Source organism: Melopsittacus undulatus, chromosome 8 (assembly GCF_012275295.1).
Source record: "Melopsittacus undulatus isolate bMelUnd1 chromosome 8, bMelUnd1.mat.Z, whole genome shotgun sequence".
Classification (NCBI taxonomy): Eukaryota; Metazoa; Chordata; class Aves; order Psittaciformes; family Psittaculidae; genus Melopsittacus; species Melopsittacus undulatus.
Window position 1 is genome coordinate 6,205,523 of NC_047534.1, and position 13,222 is coordinate 6,218,744.

At 37.5% G+C, this 13,222-nt stretch overlaps 1 protein-coding gene across 1 annotated transcript in view; it reads right to left on the bottom strand.

Moving 5' to 3' along the window:
* Nucleotides 1-3,793: 3,793 nt before the first annotated feature.
* The window catches only part of DNAAF5 (dynein axonemal assembly factor 5), a 29,489-nt gene continuing 20,060 nt past the window's right edge, over nt 3,794-13,222 (bottom strand). Inside the window, exons 10-13 of the mRNA XM_005145309.3 lie at nt 8,798-8,948; nt 7,349-7,505; nt 5,338-5,529; nt 3,794-4,769 (exon numbers count right to left, since the gene is read on the bottom strand). Of these exons, the coding sequence (XP_005145366.2) occupies nt 4,630-4,769; nt 5,338-5,529; nt 7,349-7,505; nt 8,798-8,948 (640 nt within the window). The 3' untranslated portion in view covers nt 3,794-4,629. The remainder of the gene's footprint in view (nt 4,770-5,337; nt 5,530-7,348; nt 7,506-8,797; nt 8,949-13,222) is intronic.

Consider the following 13,222-nt stretch of genomic DNA (forward strand, 5'->3'; position numbering starts at 1 on the left):
TTTGCCACTATAGATCCAGCCACCGTCCTGACTTACAGGGGATTTCAGACATTAATGAGAAAAGCCGATTACATATGAGGCAGCCCAACAGAGCAGCCGCTCTCCTCCCCACTCTCATCTGCTGTTCATCTCAGTCCCTGCTGCTCAGGAGCTTTCCTGAAGGACTGACCTCAGTAAATGTTTGCAAGCCTGTTAACTGTAATTTTTGTTGATCTTTTGGCTGCCTTATAATGAAGATTTTTTCACTTTATTTTTGTTTCTCTTTTTTCCAAACATGGTTAGAACTTCATGTGAAGGCCTGAGGCACAGAGCAGTCCTCCGTATCCTCCAACACCAGCTCTGACCCATTCTTTAAGCTAAAGCTGCTCACCTGCCTATGTGTGATCTAACACAGATGCTGCAAATTAAACAGAAACTTGGCTTCTTTTGAATCAGGTGTTGACTTCCACAGGTCCAGATGTTCCATTCTATCTGGAGCAGTGCTCTAGCCAGGGGACTTCCTCTGACTGGGATAAAGCCTTTGCAATAACCCAACAGAACTCTAATCTGACCTATATATACATATATATATAACAATAGCTATTACAATGTAACAACTTAAATATAGTAAATAAAATATAAATAACATGTAACTATTCTGGTTATATTATAATAGTACAGTTTTACTACATTGTAGTCTAGTGTATAGCATAGCACATAGTACAGCTTTAGTAAAACTTTATATTATGGTGTATAATATATAGCATAGTAAAACTTCACTAAAACAGTATTTTAGTATAACTTTATACTAGTGTATAGTCTATTGTACAATATAGTATTGTATATTATAGTATATAATAAAGTAAAAATCTACTATAACAGCAGCTTTAGTACAACTATATGATAGTGTATAGAATAGTATATAATACATATACTATATATAGTATAGTATATATAGCATAATAAAACTAGATATTATGTATAGGGTATATAGTATAGTAAAACTAATTTTACTGTAGTATAGTATAGTAAAAAAACTATAAAAGTAAAGCAAAAAGTATATATAAAACTAGTTAAACTGTAGTTTTAGTAAACGTATATTATGCTATAGATAGTATATAATGTAGTATATAATTAAAAACTTTGGTAACACTTTACTAAAACTGCAGTTTAGTAAAGATTTACTAAAATTATCCTATATACTCTACTATAATTTCCAGTGGTAATTGGATAGCTGTGATACTATAATATATACTGTAATATACATATAAAGTTCCATATGTAGAAATCAGATTAGATTCGAGTTCTGATGGGTTATTATATTTTCTGAGACCTTTCCAGGTGTAGCTGGAGGGCAGTCTCTGGGGAGCACACTGTGTGTGCAAGCACAGTGCAAGGCACTGTGTGTGCCTTGTGGCACCTTCACTGGGAGTTCAGGTCACCCAGTGCACTGCCTGGAGCCCTACAGACAAACTGACTGCAGCCTCCCTGAAGGGAGGCTGTGGGGACCCACATGGATCAGGGGTGGATGGATCAGGGAACATACTCATCGGAGCTCCTGCCCGTCTCTCCTGAATATGTTTTCTGGTGTCTCTGAAAGCCCAGGTGCCTCATTTGACAATACTCTCTCAATGTCTAGTTAATTGGTTGTATTTAAGGTAGCCAACAAATATTTAAAGATTCTATATTCAGTTAGACAAATGCACGCACTTACCAAAAACTGTGTTACTGAGAATCCAAGTCCCAGGATCCTCCACAACAGGTCTTCTAGCTTACAAGGATGAAGACAGCAGCACATCTGTTCGTCACAGGAAGGGCAGGGCTAAAGCCTGCTTATCTCAAAGTCTGAAAGTTTGCGATAACAGTTTTGCCTCCCCAAAATTGTCCATGCTCAAAAGTTACAAAATGAGTGTGATCCTAGTACCATTATGCAATGAATGCAAATAAAATGTAGTACATAAAATGGCTTATCTAGCAAAATAGGAAAAGAAAATCGATTGTGTTCCCATTGATGCTGTAAAAGGTTGAAGGTGAGAAAAAAAGTAACCTAAACTCAAGCTCCCCCCATTCACCAGAGACTCGACAATAGTACTTCTTCATAAAGGGATTTGAGAAATTTGGGTTATAGAGGTTGAATACAGTAAACTATAAGCAGGGTCAGCATATAATTGAAGTCTTATGTCCAGAACGCTTTCTGATAAAAGGATGTAGTGGCAGATACCTTGTTTGTCACAGATGCATAAACAAAGGCAGGTTGCTGTTTAATGTGCCTCCAAAAGGACTATTAGAATATTCAATTCAAAAAGCTCTCCTGGCTCTGAAGAAACGAGCTGGTTTGTTGGATGATGCGGAGATTTTTCTTTGGGAGGCATCCCACACAGACTGTTCTGACAGATAACAAAATGCTCAGCATAGGCAGAAGAAAATTTCCCAGCCTGCTGAAGATACCAGGCTTGCAGAATACTTCAGCTCTTACTATTTGTGCATATCCTGATGTACCAGCTTTAGAACATCTTGAACAACTTTGACTACATTTCACTTCACTGAAGAAGGTTCTCTTCTCTAATCCCACATATGAAGCTGGGTTTTTAAATGTCTCTCCTTTAGATCACAAGGGTAATGCAAAGCATTTGCACAACATTTGCACTGCAACTATCTTGAGGCTGCAGTCAGTGGTAAAAAACCTGAATTCTGACAACACAGGAAGCTAGAAGTGGACTTTCAAGGGAACTTTACAGTGAGAACTGACCTTGTGCTCCTGAAGTGAAACTTTAGGTTGCACTGGAATAATCTGCTTCTTTGCAGAGCTTTGAAACTCTTTTGTTGAGAACAGTGTTGAATGAAAACTCTGAGGGTTCTGCTAGGATAGTTATGTAACCCATTTCCAGTCTCATTAAATTGGCTTTTTAATAATTGATTAGACTAAGGAGACAATTTCATTGAATCACAGAATGGGCTGTGATAACACTGAATATGATTCCATGTGATTTCAGAGGCTGGAAGAAGCCTCTAGAGATTGTGAAGTCCAAATCCCTGCCCAAGCAGAGTCTGGTAGAACAGGTTTCCCAGGAGTGTGTTAAGTCAGGTTTTGAGTATCTCCAAGGCTGGAGACTCCACAACCTTTTCACTCCATTTAAGGTCTTTTAGGGATTTTTATTTCACTCACATCGTGCTTTCTAAGAATTTCAGCTGGCCCTCACACTACACTTAATAGTTTTTAGCCAACTAAAATGCTGCTCAAAACAGGCATGTTTATATTTTGGCTTTTCACCAAAAGAAAAATCCACTTCAAAGACTAAATTTGATCTAAAATGAGTATCTTACTCTACAGGAATGCAAAATAGCTTTTGGATCCATGAGAAACTACTCAGTTATTCTGTATCAGCATTATTACCATTTTTAGATAGTATTTTGTGGAGAAGTGGCCATGAGTTTACATGGCTTTGCTTTTAAGGTAGGAGTAAGATTGTCTTGTTTATCTAATCTCTCTCAGATGTTTCTTTGAGAGCGCAGGTAGATATTGCTGTAAACAGATCATGGTTTGGTTAACAATTGTCACAAGTCTGAAAATGTGGTTAGCTCTGAAGGATAAACAAATGTGAGGGCTTCCTACAGGATAAGGAGTATTGGCAAACCCCAGTGAGCCAGAGTGCTTGGAAATTAGAAGCCAAAGGGCACTTTTTGGCTGTAATAAAGATAATTAAACCTCCTCTTCCCCTCCCCCCCCAAAAAAACCCCTCAGAACCTTGATTTTCAATGACTTGTGTGTGCAATAAATAGCACACTAACTACCCCACAATGATGTAGACAAAAATCTAAGAGCTCACTTTATTACACAGCTCAGAATGTAAGACACTACAAATGTCTCTTAGAGATACATATCAAACTTTAGCCCAATGTTGCAGAATTTAGTTTCAAAGTAATATGCAAATGTTTCTTGCTTTCCAAGGCACAATGGTATAAACACAGAAGCGGCAGATGCAATATTTAATACAAAAATACAAATACTGTTAATCTAAACAACAAAACAGCACATTTCCTCCCATGTAAAAACCTTAATTTAAAAAAGGTTAGCTTTATTCTCAGCCATGAAATGCCAACAAAAACTATTCCTTTAGTGACACCTACTCAGAATATGTCCCTGTTATACCAGCATAGTAAGTATGAGTGTAACATGTACAAATTTTGCTGCATTTTGCAAGAGAAGTTTGGCTTGTTTTTTTGCTGATAAAACTACAAACTAACTCTGCAAAATTGGATTTTATCGGGAGTTTGAAATGCTCTCTGAAAGACTGACTCCTCACTGGAATACATTAATAACTCTGACATTAAACTATTACTTTGTTGAATAAATTATCTCAATTATAAATTGCGTCAAGTTTCTGAAAAACACTCTCCTTTAAACCTTGTATTTGAAAAGCTTCCAATGCCGAATAAATTTAAACACTGTTTTATTGACAGCAAATAGAAAGAACTGTTCAAACAGTGAAGAACACAGAATCTGAATTTTAAATGAGCTAATAGTGAAATTACAAAGAAAAAACCCAACTTATATATTGCTTGGCCTTTCTCAAGGAAACAAAAATACAAAAGTAATTCAGATCATACAGATTTCACATACAGTTCATGAAAAAGCATTTCAGCATCGATTCATAAAGCCGATTCTTTGGCTGACTGAATGTGATGGAGCAGCTGATTACAATAGGCAGGCGTATGATGCTTATGTGCAACCGCTTCAATTTCTTTCACGAGCAGTTCTGGATATAAACTGCTTCCTTCCTTTAAAACTTCTGTAAAACAAAAATATGTTGGGGGTTGGAACTAGATGATCTTAAGGTCCTTTTCAACTCTAACCATTTATGACTCTATGTTTTATAAATCATTAGCCACTCTCAGTTTCTCTTATCTAAGTTCTCTCAGAGTAGCTGAAACCTAACCTGGAAATTGTTCTACAATTCGTGAAGTCATGACAACCCGATTCCCCCCTCATTCACTGAGGTCTGTATTTTAACATTTATGAACCTGAACACAGACCAATATACTCAAAAATTCCAAACAATTCATCAAGCAAGCGAGGATATGGTCACTTCCTGCCATGGTTTGTGTCTGTGTTCCATGTCCTGTTTACCACCTATGAAGTCTTCTGATACATCAGCTGCACTGATATTCCCCCTCTGGTGAGTGCTAGATAAAACATTCTGCATCCAGGTAAAAGGTCTCAGCGCATACTTACTGAAACCCAAAGGAAAGCTTCCAGCCTCTTAGGATTAGCCTCTAGCTGTCTGTGCCTCTTTCATATGACACTTGAAAGCATAATGTAAAAGTGCTGTTGAAAATATGTATGATTGAAAGTCTTACCTAGGACAGCATTTTGGATATTTTGATCTGGATCATCAAGATGTATCAACAGTTCTTGGTACAGAAACTCAATATGACCTTCCATTGCAGATTTCACATCACTGTCCTTTAAGCATTTAAACCAATTCGTTAAGGTGTGAGCAGCTGCCAGTCGTACATCAGATGAAGCATCATCCAGACGCTTTAAAACTTCTGAAAAGGAATATATGCACAACCAAACAGCACTGTGAACAACAAAGTCATCTTCTGCATTTGAAAAAAATAATGTATTTTGTCATCACTGAAATTACTTTCTTATTTCTGTATTTTGAACACTGTGTGTGCATGTATATCATGGTTAAGCCCAGCGGGTAACTCACGCTTAAGCCGTGACAATGTAGTATGTTGTTCCTAAAAGCACACAGCACATTTTTATTGAATTGTTATGGTGACAAAAACATTAAAAGAAATTAGCAGAACTATTTAGATTAGTTGAACATTCTCTACCACTCTTTCTGACAGGGTGCTATGGTTATTAATGCACTGCAGAAGTACCCAGTTTAAGTCTTTCTGTGCTCTATCAAGCACAGTATTTCTATCATATATTACTGTTCAGTGAATAACTGCATTACAGACTATTTGAATATGCAAGATGCAAAGATACACTTTGACAATTGCCTGATTGTGTGTCTCTGAATTAAAAACTTTTGTTGCTAGATTTCTACTGTGCCATGTAAAAAAATATATCTGTCTTTAAGATGCTGAATTTGGGAAGGTCCGATTTATTTGCATATATCTCTGAGAACGTAAATCCTGTTACATAGGATAGCATAGACTGTACTTCTCCTAATTCATTGTTTAGCATTGAAACACCATCCTAAGAAGTATTACAGATAACAGCTCTATTTGAAATTACAGCACTCTAGATGAGCGTTTTCTTCTTTCTTCCCCCAAACCCCTCCTTTTAAATTACAAACCCCAACCCATTACCTATTCAGGTCTATTTATGGTACAATTAAATGGTTTGCTCTTGGCCCTCAAACACAGCATGGAGAACAATGTGACAACCATTTATATAATGCATTACTGTTCTGCTTTCACTATAGTTAGAACATTATTTCATGTAGTCTAAACTAGGAAGCAATGCAGATAAAATACTGGCAAGCCTGGCAAGGACCATTAATATTGAGTGAAGTTCCATCTATTGGTGTAATGCATAATAATGCTTGGAATAATGCTCGGTTCTGCATAATTGGGGTCAAGGGAACTTCCAAAGGACACGAATTTGTCTGCAAAACACCACCTCAATGAAACAACATACTGCAGTTAAAACCCTACTACAGAAGAGACTTGCAAAAAGCAAGTGCTGGTGGAGTCACACACACCACCACCTACTCAAGTGTTTAACACCCCAGTTTCCTAAAATGTGTATGTATACTTTATGCACCTGAAGCAGTCTCATCTTTTTAAAATTATGTCTTAGTCTCTGCAGGAATAAGACATTAAATTGCCTCCCATATACAAAAATGTGGCTAATGGTATGATTTTGTGCAGCACTTTACTTTCTCTATTTCCTTAATATCTACAAAATGTCTCTGGGGAAGAGCTACCCAAACAGTTAAAATACCAGGTAAGAGAACACAGGAAGAGCATTAGAATATGTGTATGGGAGTCAAGTAAGAATGGTCAAGAAACTGAGTTTGCATGAAATCTGCACTTATTTGCACGTCAAACAGTTTAAAAGCTTTTTGCTGTCTACATGGGATTTAAGTCAGATGCCACAGTGACATACAGCAGTTTCTGTCATTCCTTACTTTCTATTAGTGCCTTCACCCATATCAGCTGCAGGGAATCTGCATGCAAGGTGGATAGCCTGCACAGTGAATCGTAAAGTGGTACACAGTCTGCCTACTGCTCCAGCATGGTGTTTTTCATCCTTCAAAACTAAGCTATGAACAAAGCAACCGTAATTTCAACACTGAGATCTTGATTAAAATCCAAAAAATCAGAAAAATCAAACTTTCACACTTACCTGTGTAAGTACTGGTAAATTTATCTTCTTCAAACTGCCTCCCACAGACTTTTAAAAGAACATCAACAATACGACAAGCCATCAGTCGAGTAATTTTAGAGTCTTCATCCATGGCAGCAATAATTTGAGGCATTAGCCCATCTTTGACTTTTAAGACCTACAATTAACAGGAAAAGCATAAACCAACTCTAAACCAATATGGTTCCTGGTTACATCAGTTACTATTAGATCTGACCGATATTGGCTTGCTTAATTTAAAAAGTTAACCTGAAAAATCCTGGAAGTTACACAGCTCTATTTTTGCCTCTCAGCAAGCTTGGAAAATTAAAATCCACCAGTCAATCATCCAGTTCATGATGTTCAGTGTATATGCAGATGAGTTTTATGTAACTTGTAAAATCTTTAAACTTCCTTGCTTTTTTACTTAGGAAAAAAAAATGTTGGCAAGACTTTAAATAATTTGGAGATGAGGATTTTGTGTATGTACCAGTAGATGGTGCTCTTATTCTAGAAGGAAGCTGGTAAGTAAAGACTGTTGAAAGACAATGTTTTAGTGAGCTTCATAATTTGTCTTTAATATGTACATTTCATATTCATTAATGCAAAATAGGCATTAAGGCACTGATGCAGAAAATTGTTTAACTAGAACAATAGTCTCTGATAGAGATGTTTTTGTATATGTGAACTCAACCAGTTAAATGTGTTTAAACACTTTGTTCAATTAAGGTCTGTTATAAAGACAGTAAACTCTATAAACATTTAATAACATTTTAATTCCATTTTTTAAAAAATTCCCTTATATTGAACACATTTCCTGTGCATCATTTCCAAATGCTATCTTTGTTAGCAAAGAAGCTTCAAAAAACACCTCAGACTCAATCCATAATCACTATAGTGTGTAACACTTCTTTAAGTATAATCCTTGTTAACTCTCTACCTCCATTTCTACGGATAACCTCCAAGTTCCATCTCAAGTCCTTCTGCCCTTTCCAGGAATCATATTTTTTTATATTCCCTAACTGGACCTGTGGGCTCCAAGGCAACAACATAAGTGTGTTTTCCACATTCCACAAAAGCATACCCTCGCTAGCTCTGGTGCTGCTGCACAGGCACAGCTTAGGGGTCCAGTAATGTCAAGTTGTGCTAATAGTGGTGAGGGTTTTGTGCTACAGAAGTGACATTATGGTAGAGCAAAGATTTACAACATTTGATGACTAGTTCTACAGCTCACTGGCTAGTCTCAGGTCACTTACGAAGGTAACATCATCCCTCCACTACTGATGTGTTCAATTACTTATACTCAATTGCAATTAATGAATTTTATTATGAAAACTGTATGCCCATCTGAAAATATTACTTACAATAAGGATTTAATCTTTTTTCCCCCCCTTGCATTTGTCTTCCTGCCTAAGATTTCAAAGTATATTTGATGAGAAAGAGAGAATTTACCTCCTCTGGTGAAAGCATTTCACAGTGAATAAGAGCCCAAAGGCACGATACAGCTGTAGTTCGGATGGCAGCTGCTGTTCTTCCAGCATGCCACTGCAAATTAGGAGCTAGTATGTCTTTTATCACAATCTCAAGGTAGCTAGGGAACAGCCTGAAGCCAAAAATAAGAAAGCAAAATAAAGGTTCATGAGAAAGTGATAAAGAGACTGACAGGATGTAAAAGAGAATTTTGTTATAGAAACATAGGCAGAAAAAAAAGACTGTAAAAAAAAAAGGAAAATCTTATAAGCCAATGTGATTAGAATGCATGTGATAAGCTTTTCATAGCTTAATTTTTCAAGATAATATTTAAACAAATACCTAACATTCATGGAAAAGGGAGGCTAGACTTTCTTCCACTTCAGACGATGCCCATGACTCACTGTGTTATCTTGGTAAACTACTTACCTTCTTTCTGTCTCATTTTCTGCATCCCTGAAGTGGAGATAATACCCCACATGAACACTGTCAGGATTCATTAATATTTGTAAGGCCCTTTGAGACTGTCCAGTGAAAAGTATTTATAACGTGAAAAGTATGAATGCTATTGATGAGACCTGAACTGCTGATACTGCAGGGAGCCTACACAGAATAGAATCATAGAATCATAGAATAGTTAGGATTGGAAAGGACCTTAAGATCATCCAGTTCCAACCCCCTGCCATTGGCAGGGACACCTCACACTAAACCATGGCACCCAAGGCTCTGTCCAACCTGGCCTTGAACACTGCCAGGGATGGAGCATTCACAACCTCCCTGGGCAACCCATTCCAGTACCTCACCACCCTAACAGTAAAGAATTTCTTCCTTATATCCAGTCTAAACCTCTGCTGTTTAAGTTTCAACCCGTTACCCCTTGTCCTATCACTACAGTCCCTAATGAATAGCCCCTCACCACCATCCCTGGGCTCAGAAACTCGTCTCCCTCCAGGATAAGAGGTCTGTAGGATTTTCTGATGGTGCCACTCCCAATACTAGTTTGTTTTCATTACAAGCACACAAATCTGTGATATTTTTGGTGATGCTTCTTCCTCCTCTACTGAATGGGCTACTATAACGCTGAAATGCAGTAGGCAGTATTCCCTCACATCCATTTAATCCATTAAATTGAGAGAAAAATAGATAGAAGAGCTCTTACACGCAAGTTAAAGAAAAACCAAACCCAACCTTGCTGCATCCAAGAGATATTTGTGCCTGGCTGTGTCTAAATAACTAAGGCTCGGGTTATTCGCTGTGCCTCTCTGCCTTGAAAAGCAGCTGGCAGCATGCAAACCAGATTGACAAATAACAGGGTAAAATCTACCTTGACTTGTGTCAAACTGTAAAACTTCCCACAAACCTGGACTACAGCCACCTGAGTGCAAACCAGCACATCACCACCCTGCTGCCTGGCGGAAAGGGAAGAAGCTGTTGCTGGATTTTCTAAGAGTCCCACATTTCCAGGATGAGTAAGTGACACCTGTAAGGATGTGCCAAGCCACAGGAGGAACATAAGAGGTAAACATCAACAACAAACTATTATCACTAAGAACTTTTTCAAAAATCCCCTCCATGACAAAACAAAATCACCCAGCAATAAAAAAAAATCCATAAGAGTATTCTATCAATGTAATAAGAAATGTAATTGTGTCTGCTGTCCTGTGGCTATCCGTCACCCACTGCAGTTAGACCTTGTCATCCAGCTGTAACCTGACTGAAGTGTGACCAGCCAGCCTGCCAGGCCTTAAATGTCTATTGCACACACAGAAACCTGAAAACCTCTATTTTCAACATGATGAAACATACAGCTGGCTGCTGCTTAGTTCCTCGGCTAAGGGAACACTCAGTGCCTGAGAAAGTCACAGATCCATTCCTGTTTCCTGTCCAGCAGGTGGCACTTAAGATTCAGCAATAACAAGAAACCTGATTTCTCATTAGACACATCTAAATTTGTCAAAACCTTTAACATTAATTATTTTAAACCCATTTTTGAGAATTAATATTTTTCTATTCAAAAAGTTGCTGGGAAAAAAATACAACTACTGATCACCATCATTCCCAATTTCCTTTTAGCTCCAAAGTTAAAAGCAGCCTTGTGCTATCTGATCAGTAGCTGCTTCTGTTTTTAATAAAGCCTTCTGTTAAACTGCAAAGAAAAACCATTCTGTCAAAACATAAAGGTAAATTCCATCAGCATTATGTTAACCATAATGCTATGCTATTTGTGAGAGTATTTGTTCTAGTGCCTTGAAATAGAATCAGTAAAGCCATATCTGGCAATTATCTGACTCAATCATGTCAGACTCAAATGAAATTACATGACCACACAACTGTGTTTAGCATAATAACTGAAAACCTTCTTATCTAAACTGGTAGAATGTTTTTAAGGAGCTAAACAAATTACTGCCAGCAGTGAAAGTGACTGTGTAACCAGAACTTATTAGTGCTTCACTACACTATCTCTCATTACCATTAAGATATGTTTTCTGCTGTTGCTGATGCAATTAAATTCTCCCTCTTACTCTGGTAAATCTGTGTAACCTAATGCTAAAAGTGAGTCATTTCTATGAAAGAACATACCCTGTCTGTGCTATTTGTATTCACAGAACTGAGACTTTATTCTCAATTGGGTATGAAGTAACTGAACCATAATCTGTGCATACAGTAATACCTAGTTCTTATGCAGATATAAAAAGCAGAGCTTGGGTTTACGTTAAAATTGCTACCCCCATTTAATGGATTTATAGACTTAAACTTTCACTCCATGTTAATTATTTTTTTAATGCATTTTGTTCTAGATTGGCTTCTTTTCTGCTTTTACGGCACTACTGCACTTGATTTTATATGTCTGTGGATTGTTGTGTTTTGGGCTATGTGTGTGTATAGTTTTTTTTTCCCAAACTTAACACCCTAAATCCAGGTAATCTAAAACAAAATCAGATTTGCTTTTACAAATCAAAACCTCCAAAAACATTTCGCAAACAGCTTTTCAAACTCAAAAACTTTACCTGTTACTTCCTACATTAAAGCATTTGCTGTGACAATGTTAAGCAGGATTAAGACTTCAAAGAGTTGTTTAGTTCCTACTTTTTAGTTTCTGAAAATGAACCTATTGGTAAAATTCATTGCACTGCTCTTGTTCTCAGAGGACTGAGGGCCTCATTATGAGTCTGACTGGGCCATCCTTGGCCAGGAGTCCTTTGTACAGACAGGTCTATTAACCTCATTGGGTGTACTCAGCCTTGACAAAAGGCCACTCACTCATACTGGCCTGAGCAAAACAAGTTCCATCACTGCTGTCTGTAGAGAGCTGGTGTGGCTACATGCACCGACAGTATTACTTTGAAACATGTTCTATTTTTTTCTACTATGTTTTTGATGTTTTTTCCCTTTCCTGGGAAACCTAGTGAAGCTGGCAGCTCACTGGTTTGGTTTTCTTTTTTTCCCTCTTTGGCTCCATTATTTATACAAATTACTGGGTTGCAGATGGAAGATTTTGTTGTTCATCCTATTTGTTTTGGCAGTAGTCAAAGTTTACTCTTTGATAATGCTCTCCATGTGGTCCTGCACTGATCATCTCTCTCTACCAGGAGTACCTGCAGGACCTATCTTATACTCACCTAAGTACTTTGGAGACTTTCTGACAGAGAAGTGCTACCAATCCTACCGTACATGTCAGAAACAAAGAATGAATAAAGCTATCTGTTAATGGAGAAATCCTTCCAATCTCCTAGCCACCCTAGTCAGGAATGCCTACAAGGTCAGGACTCTGCAGCATGCCATGTAATGTACCAGTCATTCTGCTTAGATGCAGCCTAAATGATTTTCTGCAGATCATAGTGAGGCAGAACAGAGAATTTAACTCAGTGATTCAAATTCTATTCTACTCTAATGCTATTTCTGAGGGGGAAGAGCAGGAGACCGGATAACTGAAAATGTAGAGAAGAAATGCCAGTGTGACTTAACTTGTGGACCAGGTATGAATTTGATTAAATACTTTGACAGAATGAACATATTTGGTGTTATAAAAACAAATATAGGAAATAATAAATGTGAATCTATGGTAGATGAACAGGAACTAGTAATTTATTCTGCAGTAAACAGAGGACAGTAAAATTAGTCCACAGAAGAAAATTATTAAATAGATAGGAGAGAGTAACATGCCATTTTTTAGACTGAAATATGTTACTACAGACTTAATAAGCATTACTGTTGTGTTCAGGGCATCACAGAATACAGAGATGCCATTTCTTGGCTTCACAGTCCCTGCAGTCTCAGGTGATACAAATCTAAGACACAACAGATTAGCTTACAACAAATAGGTCCTGGAACACTTAAAATAGTTTTCAAAGGGCTGTTCTTTCAGGAAGATTCTTGCATATCTAGACTGGTCTTGTAACTACCACT